Source organism: Nycticebus coucang, chromosome 3 (assembly GCF_027406575.1).
Source record: "Nycticebus coucang isolate mNycCou1 chromosome 3, mNycCou1.pri, whole genome shotgun sequence".
Taxonomy (NCBI): Eukaryota; Metazoa; Chordata; class Mammalia; order Primates; family Lorisidae; genus Nycticebus; species Nycticebus coucang.
In genome coordinates this window covers 101573238-101595821 of record NC_069782.1, presented here as the reverse complement: position 1 = coordinate 101595821, position 22584 = coordinate 101573238, and the positions used below count along the sequence as shown (strand labels likewise).

The window sequence follows — 22584 nt, the reverse complement described above, 5'->3', positions numbered from 1 at the left end:
TGTTGTCATTGTTGCTGTTCTATCAAGCTTTATTTGAACATACCAGTATTATTTTCTCATTTCTTTGCTTGCTATTACTTATTGCATCTTAATTTTTTCATTTGGGGTAATATTTCTAATTGTGCAGTTTGAAATCCTTCAGCTTAAGAGGTCACAGACTTGAGATCTCTGTTTCTTAAACAAGACCTTAATTTGACCAAGATCCCAGAGAAAAGCTCCTTTAATCTGGTCCATGGAAATATTTCTAGTGCCTTTTTAGAGGCACAGCTCTAGGTTCTTCCAAGGATCTTAGTTCCTGCTTCCTGACTGTATAACTCTTCTTAATATCCTATGGGAATTGAAATTAAAATCTTAGTGTTTAACATGTAGAATCTACGAGGTTAGACAGTTAAGTTTGCAAACTCAGCCTAGAAAAGGTACGACATACCTCATTGCTGAATAGCATTACGGCTACCCTTGAAATACTCCCTTTGGGTTGCAATACGCTCATGCCAGCTCCTACTCCACACTTCAAGGCAATTCTAGAACTCTTTTTCCTGGAATGGCCATCAGAGGTCTCATCATATGAGGTCAGACAATTTAGATTATGAACTCATTCCAGAAAGAGTGCTCCATACACCTCATTACTGAATGTCACTAAAAGTCACCAGATGGCCAAGGGAAGTACTTCAAAGGTAACTGTGGTCATATTCAGCAATGAGGTACGTAGCACTTCTAGAATGAGTAAGCGAACTTAATTGTCCAACCTCGTATATACGAGCTAACAAGAGCTTAAACTTATTCTTAGCCACCAGTTTGTTGTTTGACTTTTTTGTTGTTGTTATTTATTCCTAGTTCCTTATAAATTTAAGATGTTTTTTAATTGAATCCATTCAATATGTGTATATACACACTGTTACAAATTCTGGATAAAAACCAAAACGTAAGGCAAATTTTGTACTTTCATACAACTTACACTCTGTTATGAATTTAGGCATAGACATGAGGAATATATGAACAAATAAAGTAGATCCAAGAAGTGGTAACTTCTATGAGGAAAATAAAACAGGATCTTGCAATTAGATAGACTGCTTAGTGGAAGTCTTTAAACTGAATGGCCGAGAAAGGCTTCTCTGAGTCCTAGCTTGTTCATTTGAGCGCAGACTAGAAGGATGGTTTTGTAAACTCATGTAGGCTTATCTTTATACTTTTTTTGGTTGTTTCTTTTTCTTCTCACTAACTCTTTATGCCATTGTTAGCTATGGGTTTTTATTCCCTTTTATAATTTTATTCTATACCTCTCTATACCTCTATTCTATACCTCTCTTTCTCTTCAACCTAAAATATATACAAACAGCTAAAAAAACTTGTCCTAATTATTTGTCTTCAAGTTACTGCCTGTGAGCTTTTTCATCTGCTATTCTTTGTCCATGTGTTTTTTTTGTTTTTTTTTTTAATTTATTTATTTATTTATTTATTTTTTTGTAGAGACAGAGTCTCACTTTATGGCCCTTGGTAGAGTGCCGTGGCCTCACAGAGCTCACAGCAACCTCCAATTCCTGGGCTTAAGCGATTCTCTTGCCTCAGCCTCCCGAGCAGCTGGGACTACAGGCGCCCGCCACAACACCCGGCTATTTTTTGGTTGCAGTTTGGCCGGGGCCGGGTTTGAACCCGCCACCCTTGGTATATGGGGCTGGCACCTTACCAACTGAGCCACAGGCGCCGCCCTGTCCATGTGTTTTAATAAGGCTTTCCCCCCATTTTGCCATTTAGTGAGGTCCTTCTGAGAAAAGTCAACAATACATTGAGAATTGCCAAAACTAATATCTTTTAAACATCGTCTTCATTAACGTGTCTTCAAGTAAACCATGTGCTGATCACTCACTGAAAATTCCCTTAACTGTGGCCCAGCACCCTTCTTTGGATGTAATTTTCTGATCACTTGAATGCTCTTTATGAGATTCTGTTTCCTTGTTTCTCTTGGCTTTGTTCTTCACTGTTTTTCCTCCTATTTCTAGATCTTGTGTATTACTAGACCCACTTTCATTATTTATCCTACTCTATGGTCAGAAAAGTCAAGAGGCTTCTCATTGCCACTTACCAAGCTGATACAATAACATAGCTCTTAATGCAGGCTTCTTTCCATTATATGCTGTTTCCCATATAAATGCAATGACACTTTAAATCATGTACCAAATTGAATTCAGCTTTCTACTGGAAATATAATTCCCTTAAGTGTATATCTTACCTAGTTTAATTATTTCAATGCCATAATAATGAAAATATTATTAACCTTCACTTCCAGAATCAACCTATAGAATAAGCATGCATGATTTAATTATAATTAAATTAAATAGAATATATGTGTATGTTACCTATTTTAACTGTATATATATAAGTGCAGTGAAGATTGGGTTGTGAGATGCAGAACAGCGAGCAAGAAGAGAAAAAGGAAAGGATAGAGGGTCTGTTTCCTTATTATGTATGGTGGGAAGTTGAAATACAGCTAACGTACATAAAATAACAAGGAAATTATCAATAAAATAATATCAAGGACTACAAATATAAACAATAAAAATATAAAGATTAGAAAGGAGGAAAGAAAGGAAGATAAAAATCATTTGTAGAAAAAGTTAAATAATATCATAAATTAAAAAGTATATGTTCATAGATAGGAAGGTAAATATTAGTAATAAAATCAAAGTTAAAATTCCCTGCCATGCCTCTGTGGAGATGATTGCTTTCCATGAGTTCTTATTCAACTGGTACCTTGTTATCTCTCTCTCTGTCTGTCTGTGTGCACAGATGCATGTATGTACACATGTATATATGCATTTGTCATATGTCGAATATAGTATGGTATGTATTAGAATTTGGGGGTGTAGGAAGAAAACATGGATGTGTTTAATACTGGTTATTCTGAATCAAATTTCCTAGGTAACTGATAAAGAACTTTTAATGTATGAATTTATGTTTAGGCTTATGAGGAAATTTTTCTTGATTTGTATTTTAAACTATTGCTTTGTATTTTAAACTATTGTTTTTTTATCACTGACCCTATTCTTCAAAGTTCCCAGGTATGCACATGCTGAGTCTCTGCATCTCTCCCCTTGTAACCTCTTTTCCTCCTTCTTTATCACTGTTTCCCAGATGTTCTCTCATCTTGGAGTCATTCTCTTGGCCAATCTACTGCCTTTCTTCAGTGACCTTTATGAAACGTCTATTTGAATCTCTTTACCATGGATGCCTTATGTGTATAATTTATTTGTAAATTTTTTTAGATTTTTTTTTAATTCTTTAATATTTTTCCCTTTAAGTTTTATTAACTCCTTGCTCCTCACCCTCTTCCCTGGTTTTTGGTTCATTTTTCTCTTTGATTTTTCTCAATCTACAATTTTTTTTAAAAGTATACCTTCATTTGTTTATTTCTTTGAAATTCATTTCAGTTTGAAGTGCTGTTATAGGTTTTTCTGTGTGTGTATGTTTCTTAGAGGAAAGGTTTCATCCGGTGAGTTGTTTGATTTCTCAGTTCTGTATCTTCTTACACAAGCTTTGCATTCAGTTAGTCCGAATCCTCCTCTTCCTAGTCAGGGCTCCTAGGCAAAGGACTCCCACCATCATTATGAAGTACTTTCCTTAATGGATAAGGGTTTGGGTGGTGGTAGTGGGAAGGGAAAAGGCTGGGACACACTGTGGTTCTCTTTCATTTGACTAGGATCCATAGGATTTCCTATTTATGTCCCTTTTTATAATTTCTTGGATACTTCCAGTGTCTTTGGTCCAGTATTTCTTTTTTTCCTAAAAATTAAAAATTTCTGTAACATTCCCAATTTCAATCCCTTTTAATTTTAACCCTTCCTTATATAGTTTGCATTTTTATTTTATTTTATTTTATTTTATTTTATTTTATTTTATTTTTTTGTGGTTTTTGGCCGGGGCTGGGTTTGAACCTGCCACTTCCGGCATATGGGACCGGCGCCCTACTCCTTGAGCCACAGGCGCCACCCTAGTTTGCATTTTTAAATGGCAAGTTCTAGCCCTGTGTTGAGGACTTAGCATTAATGTCAGATATTCTTGTTTTGAATCAATTTTTGGCTGTTTGTTTATTACTTCTTGGTTTGTCTCTTCTTTATGCAGTGTCTTACTGATCTCGATTCCTGTTCTCCAGATCCATAGGGTTATGGCAGTGACAGAGTACCAGCAGTAGCTTTGTTGTAATTTGATGTCTATTTTTCTAGTTAAAGATAATTTGAAATTCATATATTCTTTATATCTAAGTAAGGTTGAAATCTGACATCATATAAGACATTTTGCCTTAACTTTTTCAGTTTGTGTGGAGTGATTTAAATGAATCAGCGGCCACAATCCTTGAGCCAAAATAAAACTAAATTAGATCTATTTTTTTAAACAATTACATATTTATCATAGAACATCAATGAAGTATAGGAGGCTAAAAATTATAATTAAATTATCCACAATCCAATCACTAAAACATAACTACCATTTTCTGCCATTGCAGTATAGTTTTGTTTTCCATATACAGGCATATGCATGTCTATGTTACATATGTTTATATTATATATGCATGTGATTAATATATATGGAGACACAGATTTCTCAGAATCTCTGCCTATAGAAATTGAGCAATGGGTAAAGTTGTATTATTTTGTGTAGAAAATGAAATGAAAAGACATTTAGGAGGGCTGAGGTTGGGAAAATGGAAATATCTAAGAAGGAAAAATAGAAGTGGATATTTATGAAGGTATTCTTTATAAAATCCATGTATAACATATTGTAGATTGAATTTTCTTACTTTCAATGAAATATGCAGTGGAATCCTCAGTGCCCATAATCTTCGGAAAGTGGGTTTTCATTCAAAAGAATACACAGTAGAATGGAGTTCTATCATAAAGAGCAAGTTTGGTATAAAACAAAACAAAGTAGAAATACCCGTAGAAGAACAGTCATAGACGGGTCCATATATATGCTATACCACTTAGGCTATTCTTTACCTTTTCATTAAATATTCTGCCCTCATTAAATATGTTTTAAAATTCTTGACTTTAAACAAACAATCAATAAATAAAATTCTTGACTTGATTTTCTGTAGAGTCATCTTTTCACCTGGAAGACTATCATTAGTTTATTTATTCCAATTATTTTACTATTTTGAATAATTTTGAGGTTACATATAAAAAAATTATCATTTCAGATCATTCCTTGGGACAGATTCCCTGAAGTGCAATACTGATACAGACACAGATGATATACCAAAAGTTGATACAGGATTTTAGTTTTGACACATTGCCAGATTCCTATAAAGCTTATGCCATTTATGCTTTCACCACCATACCATATACCAACCCTATTTTAAAAGTTGCGGTCACTTACATGGATTTAAAAAGTATCTTATTCTAATATTATAAATTAAATGTTTTTTAGATATTCACTGGTCACTCTTTTCATGAGGAGAAAGTTGCAAATAATTTGCTCATATACTTGATCCATTGTTCTACTGTGATATTTTGTTTTTAATTTAAAAAGTCTACAGGTATTCTTTACAATGAAGTGAAATCACATTGTATTATTTTTATGTTTAACCACTAATCTGTTTACTTTTCAATATCATTTAGGGCATTCAACTGATATACAGAATTTTTTAAATAGTTGAATTCAATAATCCTTTTTATGAGTACTTTGTATTTCTTTACAAACCTTCTTTACAAACCTCATAATTAGTGAAAGATTCATGTACATTTTCTCCTTTAATTGTGATTTTTAATTAACATTTATTCCGTTTAAAGTATAAAGTATGGTAATGCAAATGAATGGATTCCTAAGAGTACATGGTCTCCCCAGAGTGTCCTTCTGTTCTATGGTTTCTATAATAAGCAAGACTAAATTATTTGAATTGTTATAGCTTTTATATTTTAATATCTGATAAGGTAAGCACTATATATTTCATGACTTTTTGGTTTGCTTTATAAAATGACATTTTAAAAATACTATTATTTTTTACTTCTGGAATATAAATGCAATGAATGATTTCTTTTAGGTTATCCATAAATCATTGTAATTTCACATATGAGTTGTTCTTCTCTCAGGAGTAACAGATACCCCTAATCCTGATTATACTCCCCACACTATAACTAAAATTATGTAACTATGGAAATCATCCCTTCATTAGCTCCAGTAGCAGTATAACTTGGTGTTACCAAATTCTATGTGAAAACATGCTAATAATATGATACACAGAGCAGATTCCTGAGGAAAGCAAAGGACGTAGAGTATACAGTCATGTCTAAGAGACATAATTCCTTGGAAGTTTATGAGAAATTCTCCCACAGCTATTTATTTATCAAAACCTCTAGAATAATATGACTACAACGTCCTATATTGTTTACCTTCCCCCTACCATTTGACTTTTGAAAACTTCCACTCAGTGAGACATGAGGTTTCATTAATATGACCAATGCGTCTAATCATAAATACTGCACATCATTTTCCACATAATTACCTTGTGAAGTCTGTCATCTCCATCATGATCATACACATTTTCTTGGCCAGAACAATGATATCATTGCTCGTATCATCCCATATCTCAATCTCAGCATCCAGCTTGCTTTTTACTTTCTTGAAATCAGCCACTTGCTCAGCAATCTTTTCTTTTTCTGCCTCGGGCAGTTGAGTCATCTTAGCCTAAAACATGTAATAATTAGATATAAAATCATTATACTATGTCGAAAGCATTTTAGGAAGAAGTGGACATTATGGGCTTTTCATAAAACTTGCTTGTTTAAGATCAGAGACATTTCACAATTTAAGTCATTTAATCAAAACTTTCCAGGTTTAGATTTTCATATAAAAATCTGTTTATTTCTAATTATTTGTACTAGAATTATAATGTTACACTTGAGAATAAAAATGTAGAATTTGGTGTCTGACATACTTAAATCTACTTTTGAAAACAAATGCAGGACTTTGTACATTTCTAATGCATTAAAATTTAAATTAATTCTAATTTAGTACAACACCACATTAGTTAGAAAAGTGCTAATAAATAAAAAGGTAGAAATATAGCAGAATTTGACTTGAAATGAGACTACATGTACCTATATATTTATAGGTAATAATATAGATCTTTGCAAAAACACTGAATATACATTGGTAAGTAATGAGTGTACACTTAGAAATCATATGTTTTCAAGTAGGCACATACATAAATGATTATGCATATTTTGTTCATATAAACACATTTTATACAAATGGTTAGGAGGAAAGAGTAACTATGTCATGGGAAGGGTTTATTATGGACAGCCCTCCCTAATTAGCGCACTGCCTGTTGAGGTGTTGTTCTCCCCTGCACAGTAAACCTTAATCTGTCTTAGCATAATATTATCCATTGGATGTGTCATATTTTAAACAGAATGCAAATTATGCCTTCCGTTTGCAATATGGTATGCAGTATTATCAGAAAATCATCTACACCTCTAAACTACCATATTCACAGACCTAGAACAACAGGACCAATGACTCTTTGCCAAATAAAGGAAAAAAAAAACAGAAGTCTTGAAGTAAATGTGATTTGTTAATCTCAAGGCCATAAAATTTCATGAAGCTACCATAAAATTGTATTTTCAAAAGGAATTTCAGTTATACTCTGATAGTAGAATAAGGACATTGGTCTAAGTGGGACCATTTTTAAAAGGATAAATCATGTAAATGGATTACTTATTAGATTATTCACATATATAGATTATTCACATAGAATATGTTGTACACACAATACCTATGTTTTTCCAGATGCCAATCTCTAGGATAGCTATAAATGAGAATAAATCATCTCAAATAGCTTTTCAATATTCTGGGTTCTAGGTTTGAATACTGAAATAATACTTTATTAAATCAATAGTGTGAAATAGCAATAAATCTTATATACATGAATGAAAGAAATTGAAAGAATGATCAATGAAAAAATCCAACCAAAATATAAATATCAAAGAATCAATATCATTGCTCTAACATTTATTATCCATTTATTATAAGCCTAACTCAGAGTAAAATAAATTGGTAGTAATAAAATCTAAGAGCTAATCATTTCTCAATTTTAACATAGTAAAGAAAATAAACAATTCTTTCTGATTTGAAGTCATTTGAATTTATTTATTTCAAGAAATTTAGAAGATACAATTTTTTTTTGCTACATCTATGACTTGTATAAAATTGATGTCAGAGAGCTTTTAGTGTAACTATTACCAGAATAGTGTGCATTGTCCTCAAAAGGTAGATCTTTTGTTATTCCCCACCATCCTTCTATATTCAACCATTCTTAGTTTTCAATATCCATTAAGATTCTTTATGACCACATAGTTTATCTCCCACTAACAAGTGAGAACATGTGGTATTTGTTTTCCATTCTAGAGATACTTCACTTAGGATAATGGTCTCCAGTTCCATTCAAGTTGCTGGAAAAACATATTTCATTCCTTTTTCTGGCTGAGTAGTCTCCATGATGATTGTACACATTTTTTCTTTTTTTTGTAGAGACAGAGTTTCACTTTATTGCCCTCGGTAGAGTGCCGTGGCGTCACACAGCTCACAGCAACCTCCAACTCCTGGGCTTAGGCGATTCTCCTGCCTCAGCCTCCCGAGGAGCTGGGACTATAGGTGCCCACCACAACGCCCGGCTATTTTTTTGTTGCAGTTTGGCCGGGGCTGGGTTTGAACCCACCACCCTCGGCATATGGGGCCAGTACCTGCTCACTGAGCCACAGGCGCCGCCCCACATTTTTTCTTTATCCACACATCAGTTGATGGGCACTTAGGTTGAACTGCAACTTTAAAATTGAGAATTCTACTATAATAAATATTTAGGTTTTGGTGTCTTTTTAATAAAATGACTTCTTTTCTTTCGGGTAGATACCCAGTAGTGAGATTGCTGAATCAAATTGTGGGTCTACTTTTAGTTCTTGAGAAATCTCCATATTATTTCCCAGATGTTATACCAACTTACATCCCCAACAACATTATATAAGCTTTTCCTTTTCACTGAATCCATGTTAACATCTATTGTTTCTTGAATTTTTAATAATGGCCATTTTGTCACGTATAAGGTGGTGTTTCATTGTGTTTTAATTTGCATTTCCCTGATTATTAGTGATGTTGAGCATACTTTCATGTTTCATGGTCATTTATACCCTTTTTTGAAAAAAAGTTCATGTCTTTTGCCCATGTTTTGATGGAGTTATTTGTTTTCGTTTTACTAATTTGTTTAAGTTCTTCAAAGATTCTAGATATTAGTTCTCTGTACAGCTTGTCAATATTTTCTCCCTTTCTGTAGTTTGCCTATTTATTGTTAATTACTTTCTTCACTGTGCAGAAACTTTTTAGTTTAATTAAGTCTCATTTATTTATATCTATTGTTGCTGTGTTTGCTTTTAGATCTTACTTATAAATTCTTTTTTAAAATTTTTTCTTAGTTATAAATTCTTTGAAGTTTTCTTAGTATACTTGACCTATAGTAACAGATCAAAAATGATAGTTATTTCTTATTCAAGCAGAAAATTATAAAAATATATTTATATATCTAATATAGTTTTTCATTTCATCAATTTTATTTTCTTTAAAAATTATATTAGCAGCCTGAGACTCAATTTTCATTGCATCTGAAAATAATTTGTAATTTCCTCTCTACCCAGACATATGCCCTATGTGATGTGGTAAAGAGAAGAACAACTATTACTACTGCTGGCATATGGCAAGGCACGTAAATGAAGCACAGATCACTACTCCTGAAATGAAAAGTAATATGCAAGCATGTTAAGTAAAATTATAATCTACCAACCCATTAAACTAGCTCAAAAATAGAAATGAGTTTTCTCCATCTTGACTACTGGTCATTATCATTCTCTTTACTCTCATAAGAAGTATTTAAACTTTCAAATACGAGTAACTCTAGAGGGGTTCAACTAGAGATAGGACATCTTTATACATTTTATATCTAAGAGGAAATTACTATATAACACTAGATTTAATAAATAATGTTGACGTATACCCTGGTATATTATGAAAAACTATTTACTATTCTAATAAGAACTATTCAAGAGGTGATTTGGTTAAGTTTATTACAAAATATCCTACTTGGAATGCCACTGATTTTCAATATGACCTTAGGAAGTCACTTAATCCTCCTGTCTAAGTTTCCACAGACATGAAATGACAATAATTGCAACTGCTATTCACCTGACATGCAGGGAACAGAGTCAATTATTGGATAACATTGAGATTGACCCTGTGGTGGACAGGGAGCTCATAGGTTGCACTCAATTTCCTTAATAACATCTCCATCTTGTAATGGTGAATTACAATCAACAGACATTTACCTCTGACAAGATAAGGGCTGCAAGTTAGACAATAGTTTGCAAAATTAAAAGTTACAGAGAATTCTGGTCCTTTTTCACAAGGAAAACAACATGGATGAAACCTTAAGTTAATGATGTCTGTACTAAAGGTTCTAAGTGCTTCTATGAATAATTTATTGTACACGATCAATTTTAATTACTATGAAAATTTCAAAATAAAATTTAAGAGAATACTATATGTTTTGGAATTCTAGGTAAAAATTCTTTATTGAATTATTTTTGTGCAAATTAGCAAACTGAGGTATACAGTTTAAGCCAGGTTAAGTACAAGCTCTGACTTAAATCGCCAGGCAGCTGTCTATCTTAGGCTTCTCAGATCTATAGCACAGAACTCTGATATAAATCTCAAAGGCTTTTTGAATGACTGCCATCTGAATGAGATTATATGCTGTGTATTTTGATCTTGGATATATTACTAAAGACAAGGAAAATAGTTAATACATGTATGCCAGACACTCTTCTAGGCACCACACATATTTAACCTTCAATCTTCATAGCAGCCCTAAGAGGTATTATTCTCCCAATTTTATAAATGGGGAAATTGAGTTTCCCTGAAAGGTACTCTCTTTGATAACATTTCTTTATCACTTTCCACCTTTGAAGACAATTGTTCTCTAAAGTGCAGTCTCATATCTTTTAGAATCTATGTTTCCTCTTTTGTAAACTATATAACAATGATATTTAATACAAGTTATAGGGAGATCAAGTGGTATAATAATTAGCTCCACACTTTCTAAGTTATAAAGTGATATTAACTGGCAACTGTTACACTAATAAATTCAATTCTTAATCCAGTGATCTTCAGAATTTTATTTCTTTTTTTAAAATGTCCTTATTTTTTTCTGTTTGTTGTTGTTATTGTTTCAGGATCATTGAGGGTACAAAGAATTAAGTTACACTGTTTGCATTTGTTAGGTAAAGTCCCTCTTATAATTGCACCCCACCCGAAAGGTGTGTCAGACACCATAGCCCCACCTCCTCCCCTCTCCCACTTTTTCTTCCCTCTCCCCCACCATGAATCGATTTAAGTTTTTCTCTTTTGTGGGCATGCATTAGATCATCTACTGGCTTCATATTAGAATTTACTACATTGGATTCTTGCTTTTCCATTCTTGTGATACTTTACTAAGAAGAATGAGCACCAACTCTATCTAGGACAATATAAAAGATATAAAATATCCATTTTTTTAATGGCTGAATAGTGTTCCATGGTATACATGTACCATAGTGTTAATCCATTTCTGGTTTTGTAGGCATTTAGGTTGTCTCCGCATTTTGGTAATTGTAAATTGAGCTGCAATAAACAGTTTTTTGCAAATATCCTTATGATAAAATGATTTTTTTTTCTTCTAGGTAGATACCTAGTAATAGGATTGCAGGATAAAATGGGAGGTCTAATTTGAGTTATTTAAGGTTTCTCCATACTTCCTTCCAAAAAGGTTGTATTAGTTTGCAGAAATAGATCTCTTGAACAGACTAATGTCAAGCCCTGAGATTGCAGAAATAATAAAGATCCAACAAAACAAAGCCCGGAACCAGATGGCTTCACATCAGAATTCTATCACACCTTCAAAGATGAGCTTGTACCTATATTTCAGAACCTATTCCAAAACATTGAGAAGGAAGGAACCTTCCCCAACATGTTCTATGAAGCAAATATCACCTTGATTCCAAAGCTGGAAATGGATCCAACTATAAAGAAGAACTACAGACCAATTTTACTAATGAATAATGATATAAAAATATACAACAAAATCTTAACTAATAGATTACAGCTATTCATTTAAAAAAAATTACACATCATTGTCAAGTAAGCTTCATCCAAGTGATGCCAGGCTGGTTTAACATACACAAATCCATAGATGTAATACCTCATATCAATAGAAGCAAAAACAAAGACCATATCATCCTCTTGCAGAAAAAGCATTTGACAAAATTCAGCATTCTTTTCTAACAAGAACCCTTAAGAAAATAGGCATAGGTAGCAAATTTCTAAGCTGATTGAAGCCAACTATGACAAACCCACAGCTAACATCATACTGAATGGAGTAAAACCGAAAGCTTTTCCACTTAGAACTGGAACCAGACAAGGATATTCACTATTGCCTCTATTACTCAACATTATGCTGGAAGTTCCAGCCAAAGCAAACAGGTAAGAGAAGGATATAAAGGGACTCCAAATGGGGGCACAAGAGGTCAAATTCTTGCTCTTTGCTGATAGGATCTTATACTTAGACAACCCCAAGGACTTAACCACAAAACTCCTGGAAGTGACAGGAAAACAGTAATGTATCATGGTATAAAATCATTGTCCATAAATCAGTAGCCTTTGTATACGCCAATAACAGCCAAATTGAGAAGCTAATCAAGGACAAAATAGTCTTCACAGTAGCTTCAAAGAAAATGAAATACTTAGGAAGGTACCTAACAACAGAAGTGAAGGATATGACAGCATATGACACCCTAAGAAAGGAAATAGCAGAATTCCTTACCAAGTGGAAGAACAACCACGCTTTTGGCTGGGAAGAATCAACATTGTTAAAATCTCTATTCTACCCAAAGTAATCTGCAAATTCAATGCAATCCCCATTAAAATACAAACATCATACTTTCAAGAACTGGAAAAAAATATACTTTTTTTGTATGGAACCAGAAAAAAAAATGATATAGCTGAGGCAATTCTTAGTAATAAAAACACAGCTGGAGGCATTACCTTACCAGAGTTCAGGCTGTATTACAAATCCACAGTAATCAAAACAACATGGTATTGGCACAAAAATGGAGACATAGACATTTAAAACCCAATAGAAAACCAAGAGTTGAAATCAGTCTTTACTTGCCATCTAATCTTTGATAAGCCAAACAAAAGCATACATTGGGGAAAAGAACCCCTATTTAACAAATGGTGCTGGGAGAACTGGATAACCACATGTAAAAGACTGAAAATCGACCCACACCTTCAACACTTACAAAAATTGACTTAAGATGGATAAAAGATTTAAACTAAGACATGAAAAGACAAAAGTCTTAGAAGATAGTGTGGGGAAAACTCTTGATTATGTTGGACTGGGGAAAGATTTCAGCAGCCATTGCAATAATAGCTAAAAATTAACAAATGGGACTTAGCTAGCTAAACTTAAACACTTCTACACAGCTAACGACACACTAAAGCCAAAAGACAACTTCAGAATGCGGAAAGATATTTGCAGGGTATTAATCTGACAAAGGGTTGACCACTAAAATCTACAGAGAGTTCAAATTAGTCAACAACAACAACTAAAAGAGCAAACAATCCCATCTAACACTGGGAAAGAGGCATGAATAGAACCTTCTCTGAGGAAGACAGACAAACAGCTAAAAAAATCATATAAAAAATGCTCATAATCCCTCATCATCAGAGAAATGCAAATCAAAACCACCCCGAGATACTACCTAACCCCAGGGAGAACAGCCCACATCACAAAGTCTCAAAGCTACAGATGCTGGTGTGGATGTGGAAAGAAGGGAACACTGTTACACTGTTGTTGGGTCTGCAGAATTACATTTCATATGTTATACTCTATTTTTTTAACAAAAATCTGCATTCTCTCATTAGCCTATTAGACATTTTTTTTTGGCCGGGGCTGGGTTTGAACCCACCACCTCCAGCATATGGGACCGGCGCCCTACTCCTTGAGCCACAGGCGCCGCCCAGACATTTTTAAGTATGCATTTAATTTATCATTTTAACTCTAAAAGGTGTGCGGGGGGGCAGCAGAATTTTTCTGTAAAAGACAAAATAGTAAAAAATATATACTTAGCACTCCACACCATACCACCCTGTAGAATTACTCAACTCCTATTATACACGGGCAGTTATAAATACTAGGTAAAATATTTCTACAGCCCTGTTTAATCAAACTTTACTAGGGACACTGAAATTTTATTTTCACATAACTTTCCTGTGCTACATATATTATTCTTATTTACAACATATCTTCTGAATTTTTTTTCTACCATTTAAAAATATAAAAATCATCCTTAGCTCATGGGCTGTAGAAAAAGAAGCAGCAGGTAGACTCGACCTGTTTGCTATAGTTTGCCAACACCTGCTTTAAAGCTTTTCTATGACCAGGGTACACAGAATTTCTTGGTTTTGTTTTTTTTTTTTTGAGGGAGGGTTATTTGTTTTTTCTCTTAGTCAGTATTCATTATCCAGAACTTGTCTATAGCATATAAAATTACTAAGTGGTCCTTGAAACACTTCTGTCTCTTTTCTTCCTCTATAACCACTAAACTCTTACAGCCCTGGCTTCCCTTTCACCTGCCTGTACTTACTCAGAGTCTTCCAAGTCTCCCCATCTCCCAATGTGCATCTCCCCAAGAATCTTTGCTTTTCCTCTTACCTTTTTTCATTATCTTCTTCCTAGCACACACATCTAATTTCTTTTTTCTTTAATTTTTACATTGACAAATGAAATCACATGTACTTACTGTGCACAATACGATGTCCTGAAGTATATATACATTGTGGAATAAACAGTGGAATATTATTCAGCCATAAAAAGAAAGAAATCCTGTCATTTGTAACAACACAAATGGGCCTGAAGGACAGTATGTTAAGTGAAATACCCAGGCACAGAAAGAAAAATACTACTTGATCTCACTTCTCTGTGGAATCTAAAACTACTGATGTCACAGAAGTAGAAAGAATGGTGGTTACTAGGGGCTGGGGCGGGGGGAGAGAGGAAGGGATGTGGATCAAATGATATAAAAAGCTAGGAGGAATATGTTCAAGGTATCTGTTTACAACATGGTGACTCTAGTGAATAAATATATTGTATTCTTGACAATGAATATAAAGTGCTCTCACCACAGAAACGATGACTGTGTGAGGTAGCCAGATCTGTCTACCTCAGCTACGTCTGCCTTTAACCATGAGTGCTGTGAAATAACACCAACTTTCTACTTTCAAGTAGTGTACTGAGTCCATCCACTGACATGTTAGGGACACATGATCATCAGATGATGACAACCAAACTTGGCCAAAGCAGTTTACCTCTTGATATTCAGGTTTCTTCATGATACTCTCTGCCTGTCAGCTTTGAAATTTTATTTATAAAAAATTCTTCTTGCCTTTTCTTTCTCTCTCCTAATTCATTAGGGGCAAAATTTCCTCATTTTACCCTTCATTCATTTAGTATATCCATACCTTTCTATGTATTCTCATTACTGCTGTCCAAATTCTGGCCTTGATTTTCTCTTTTATCACAGCTTAATTCAATCGTTCTGAATTTGATGGATTGTGCAATTCTTCTGCTACAAAAAGCCATCCATGTTTCTTTACCAAATGAAGACTATCAGTTTCTCAAATACCACCATTATATTTGCTTAATTCAAACAGAAAACCCCTATACAAAAAGGTTCAAATTAAAAATGTACAGCTGGAGCTATTTAATATTTTCACACTAGATACAATCCAGGTACTTAGAACCCCAATCAAGATAACCTTTTTCTAGTTACTATTTCCTAAGAACAATCACAGTCTTGGTTTCTAAAACTATATATTTGCCTATTGTTTTAATTTTATAAAAATAAAATCATATTACACGTACTTTTATGTCTGCTTTTTATGTTCAGTATTTGTCTATTTAAAATACACCTGTACTGTTGTACTTATATTCTGCTTATTTATTCTCACTGTTCCATATAGATATTATTTACTGTGAAAAATACACCATTTATTTATCTTTTTCTATAAATGATCCCCTGGGGATTATTCCATTTTTGGCCATTATGAATAGTGAATATTCTTGGACCTTTCTTTGGATGTACATAGGATATATTTCTTTTGAGTAAATCTTTAGGAGTGAAATTACTATGCCAGATAGATAGCAATAACCTTTTTTCCTATGAGCTTTTCAATCTCATTCTATCTTCCGTGCATGTACTGTACTCTAAAGCTAGACTAAGGCACTTGCTTTTACAGGCAAATATCTAGAGATACTGTCCATTAATTATTTTGCTCAACTTCTTTCCTCTCTCTATCTCTGCTGTTCTAAATTTAATCATATTTCAGAGCCAAACTCATACAGTATATACTCTTTCAATTAATCTGCAGCTGTATTTAATACATTTTTAAAAACTTTTAAAACATGCTATTAGTTCTTCCCTCCAGACATTTATAATGTTTTCTCTTGTAGTCTACTGGCTTGAGAACACAAATTTCTTATCTTATTAAAGATCTTTGAATACAGGATCATCTTTCAGAATAATAGCAATATTATACATTTTTTTGTATACTTTTCATTTTTTCCTCCTCCCCTACAATATAAGCTCCCTGAAAGCAAGAACATTTTACATGATGAATGTTTTTGGTTGCTAATAAAAATAGACAAGAGCTAAAGACGAATAGACTTTTGGGCTTAAAATCTTAAAGCACTGATCTTGCATTTTCTGTCATCCGTATTTAAACAAATGCCAAGTTTTTACTCAAGAGACTCTCAAACTCATTTTTCTTATGCATTTTTTCCTGTCTGCTTTTAAGTTCATGTTCTCATTAGTCCTTTGAGATTATATTATAAACATAATTGATCTTTTTTCATCTTCCTTTAATAGTTTTTAATTTCATTATACTTACTACTGCATGAATATTGATATGCTTATTTTATTTACTTAAAAACTTTAAGTATTTTCATTACCCTTAAAAATGTAAAAACATAAAAAGAAAAGAAAAAGGTTGCATTATTGTAAAAATTCAGAAATTAATGTCTTATAGACATCCATTCAAATTCCAACTGTGCCAGAAACTAAGTAGAGAGCAAGTAACTTAACCATATTAAATGCAAGTTTTATTACATGTTATTGTAACCAATGTATATAGTGGTTTTGTGCGAATTCAAGTTGTCTATAAGCCATAATACTACATTCCTGGAATATATTAGGGACTTAGCAAATGGTGCTTATAATTACTGCATAAAAGTGCCTTCTCTTGGGCTCTAAGACTATCTGCAACATAGATAGATAGCAAAAATATTCACCTAACTCACCACACAGAGCCTAGGCAGGAAACAAATGAAATGCTTTATGTAAATGCATTTATAAGCAATAAACCTTATAGAAATAAATGGCCATTATAATTTATCCATGAAACTGAATGAAGTATAGAAATAGTATTTTATAAATAATTTGAAATTAGTATTTTTTAATTTTTTTTGTACATTAAGGAACTTCTAATTAATTCATATCAGTCATATGGTTGAACAACTAGAAATCAACATTCAAAATCAGGTGTTTTATAAACTTAAAAAATATCTGTATGGAATATATACATATTGGAGAAGTAGCTCATAAAGGACAATTCATATTCCTACCTCCAGAGTATCTCAAATTTAATAGTGACATGTATATATTTTTTAAAATAAGCCTGGAGGCATTAGAGAAATGGATGTATTTTTATACATCAAAAGTATACATAGTAGAACATCTTGATGGAATTTAGAAATTTGAAGTGTTGCTGGCAAAAATTCAACCTAATTAAAATTCTTAGAACAAAATGTAAAAAGATTTATGCATTGATATCTTAAGCATATTAAATTATAATCTTGAACATATTCCTGAGAAGTCTTTAAAAAAATTTTATGTAATATTTTGTAAAATAACATTGAGGTATTGGACTTTGCTCTAAAGAATGATAGACATTTCTTCATTGTTATGTGTAGACTTCTAAATCAGATTTATAGATATGTTTATTACCTTTTGAGCTCTTAGCTTCCTCGTCTGTCAAAAAATAATACTCATAGCATCCTGTGGGTTACTCACAGGTCTAAATTTATCTCATTTCATGATAAAACTTCATAGGCTTCAAGGCCTTAGTGTAAACTGCTAACTATTAAAGTATCAGACATGTTTGACTATTTGTGTCCTAACAGTAATACCAATGGTAATTAATATTTGTTCACACTTCACACATGCCAGTCACTCTTCTAAGCACTTTATAAAATTTATCCCATATAATTAATAATATTTTGAAATATATTTTATTAATACCCACACATCATAATCATAAAAATTAAGTCCATAGAGGATTTTTTATTTGTACATCTTTCATAAATGAAGATCCATTCCAATATTTCTTTCTTTTATTTCAAAATACTTATATTTGTAAACCCAGTTTGTGTCCTAGTTCTAGGAAAAAGTAAAGGCTATAAAGGGCAATTGAGAGACAAATGAATTAAATATTAACTGGATGTTAAGCAACATTAAAGATATTGTTAATTTTCATCAGTGTGCTGATTATGCTGTGATTTTATATATATAAGAGAAGGTCAATTATTTTGGTATGTAACAGAAAATATTTAAGTAAAAAATGCTATGTTTCAAATTACTTTAAAGTGTTTGATAAAAAAATGTGGCCATGGGATGGCAACCGTGTCTCAGTGGGTAGGGCACCAGCCCCATATGCTGAGGGTGGCGGGTTCAAACCTGGCCCCAGCCAAACTGCAACAACAAAAACATATGGCCATAGAACTATGTTAAAACTGTTATACTTAGGTTACAGGGATACAGATGTACATTGTACTACTAGTATTTAAACCTTTCTGGACATTTAAATTTTTCACAATAAAAAATTGAAAAATAAGTAATATTTCTATTATTTTGTTAAGATATAAAAGATTTTCATGCCATATGAAGTATCTGTTATCCCCAACATGATTCCATCTATAACATTTGTGGCAAATGATGCTTCTACCTTGCTTTGGACTTTCCTAAAGATCCAATCTAGATTCTCTGGGACTGAGAAATATACTAGACTATTCACATTTACCAGTAAAAATTAACGCATAATAATGGGACTCATAACTTCCAAAAGTAATCCTCATACAGATAAATTTCATCCAGCATCTTGACATGTATCATAATGATTGAAATTTACACAAATGTGGCTGTAACATAAAGTTTTCTTTAAAAAGAAAAGTTACTTCAGGACCAGCGCAGTGGCTCATGTCCTAGCACTCTGGGAAGCTGAAGCCAGAGGATTGCTTGAGATCAGGAGTTTAAGAGCAACCTGACCAAGATCAAGACCCCATCTCTGTAAAAGTGTAAAAGTGGGACTGCAAACTAGTACAACCTTTCTGGAAGGAAGTATGGAGAAACCTCAAAGCACTCAAGCTAGACCTCCCATTTGATCCTGCAATCCCATTACTGGGCATCTACCCAGAAGGAAAAAAATCCTTTTATCATAAGGACACTTGTACTAGACTATTTATTGCAGCTCAATTTACAATCGCCAAAATGTGGAAACAGCCTAAATGCCCACCAACCCAGGAATGGATTAACAAACTGTGGTATATGTATACCATGGAATACTATTCAGCCATTAAAAAAAATGGAGACTTTACATCCTTCATATTAACCTGGATGGAAGTGGAAGACATTATTCTTAGTAAAGCATCACAAGAATGGAGAAGCATGAATCCTAGGTACTCAATTTTGATATGAGGACAATTAATGACAATTAAGGTTATGGGGGGGAAGCAGAAAGAGGGATGGAGAGAGGGGGGTGGGGCCCTGGTGTGTGTCACACTTTATGGGGGCAAGACATGATTGCAAGAGGGACTTTACCTAACAATTGCAATCAGTGTAACCTGGCTTACTGTACCCTTAATGAATCCCCAACAATAAAAAAAAAAGACCCCATCTCTACTAAAAATAGAAAAACTAGCTGGTCCTGGTGGCAGGTGCCTGTCATCCCAGTTACCCAGGAGGCTGAGGCAAGAGGATTAGTTGAGTCCAAGAGTTTGAGGTTGTTGTGAGCTATGATGCCATGGCATTCTCTGTTTTAAAAAAAAGTTACTTTAAAAGTGGTAATCTACATAGACCCCCTAAAAGGTGATCCTGATGTAAGGAGTCATAAAAAAAAAAAAAAAAAACTGAGATGAGTCTATCCTTTTTGACAGATGTGATCATAGCATGGCCATATATTTCTTAAAATATACATTTTAAACATAAAGTAAAAATTAAGTCTTCTGGTCCCCTTCTCATCAAAACAAGTAGGTTATTATTAGGCACATGGTAAATAGATTAGATATTATAAAAAATATAATTTCTCACTTTTAGACTATCATAAAGGGAAGAATATATTTTAATAAGCTTACATGAATATTCTGACATTTGAAATATAATGTCTTATGTAAATAGACATATATATGTGTGCTTTCTATATATACACACACATACATTGCGATCTCTGTTAATTTGGTCAACGTGAATCAACCTTTACAAGCACTATTACCTCCCTTATGAGTATCAACACTATTGAGTTTGTGTTCCCAGCAAACTGAGGGTCAGCCCCAGCACCCAGGTTATAAAGTTCTACTGGAGCTGTCAGCCATTGTCTCACTTGATCCCATTCTTTTGTCTTTCAACAACTAGCATACACTGTCTTCTGAGGGGATCCATCACCTATTTAGACATAGCTAGTTATTGGACAATTCTTTACCTCTTCCCTCTGTTATTTCTATATAGTAGCCTGAATTCAGCCCTCTAAAATGGAAGGAGTGTAGATAATCTGTTGCACAAAACAACCATAAGTTACATGAAAATAATCATCACATGCTGTTAACAGTAATCTTCCCATTTATCATTTATTCCTTCATGTATTCCTTTTCTGTATAACTATTAAATTCCGGACACTTCTTTAAAAACGTGCTATCTAGATGATCAACATCCAGGTTTTATTTGATGGCTCCATGATGCATCATTGTTCCTTTTGTAAAATGACTTCCAGACCTAAGTTCAGTACTCTGTAAATTCTGACCAGTCAAGAAAACAATAATGGTTCTTGTTCAGGGTACTACGCTTACACTCTAAAAACCCCAAAATGGTATTAAAAATTTTATAACATTCCTACACATTATTTTCCTCATACTTAACACTCAACTGAAATGCCCATTATAAAAATAAACTGTAGAGAAGTCATATCAAAATTATCCCACATATTTAACTTTTAAAAATATAAATGTTGCAAGGGTTTAGACAAAATTCAACTGGATCATGTGTTATTTAGATCATCATTTCAGGAGATTGATATACTTTTGTATTCTGATGCTGCCAAAACTGAATATATAGAAGTCCTCAAATAATCCAATAAATACATACTACAAAGGCTATTAGAAACTCAAACAACCAGCTCTCAAAGCTCATTCATTTTATTTACACGAGTGCCTTTAGGATACGACTCAAACCTAGTCCCATAATTTGCACACAATTTAAGTAAGTTTGTTTACCTGAAATCCATGGCTCAGTTTATAGTAAATTGGAATAGACCAGAGGGGTATTAGCCTGATCCACAAGGACAGAAAAAAAAATCTACCAAAAGGAGACAAAGCACTCAGATAATGTTGAATTTCTGGTTTATAAATAAGCTTTCCTACTTATATTAGGACACCACAATTATAGCATAGGACCGTTATGTTTGGTCATAATACTGGCAGTGAGTCATCTGTAACATCATCACTCAACACTTGTTGGTAACTACTGCAAAGTTGAGTTTATATGGCACCTTTTTGGTCTCATGGAGTTTAAACTATTCCTGTGCAGAAAACATCAAATTACATTTGCAACACTTTGGTTGGTGAGGTAAAGATGCACGGAATGCAATCCAATAATCAATGACAGTGGACTATTTTTTAATTTAAATCTTACCTGAACAGTGTACCCCTAAAATAAGTATAATTTAAGAACAATTATATATATTTTTCTATGCATATTTATTCATAATTATAATTTTGAAATGAATATAACTTATAAGATGTATACATATATTACCTGCATAGCTGAATATAAATATAACCTATTTCCTTCTCAGTATTTTATGGGAATCTGAACAGTTCATTCTATCTTACTAACAGCAGTTTTCTTGGTAAAATAAGTTTGAGGAACGTTATTTAGAATTCTAAATATTCATGACATTTGCTTGTCTATAAATTATGCTTATTTATGTCAATAGTGCTGTGATTTAATATAGTAATATGATCACTGACCTATATAAATATGATCACCGCAGCTCATCTTATTTAAAACCAGGTACAATACCTGTAGTCACATGCACAGGACAAAAAAGATATAAAATCTATTCTTATTTACTATCAATTGAATATAGCTATGTAATGCCCAAAGATAAATGAAACGTTATATTTTTATA

At 33.1% G+C, this 22584-nt stretch overlaps 1 protein-coding gene across 1 annotated transcript in view; it reads right to left on the bottom strand.

Moving 5' to 3' along the window:
* CTNNA3 (catenin alpha 3) overlaps positions 1–22584 on the bottom strand; it is a 1739301-nt gene that overhangs the window by 133335 nt on the left and 1583382 nt on the right. Inside the window, exon 15 of the mRNA XM_053584032.1 lies at positions 6497–6678. Coding sequence (XP_053440007.1) covers positions 6497–6678 — 182 coding nt within the window. The remainder of the gene's footprint in view (positions 1–6496; positions 6679–22584) is intronic.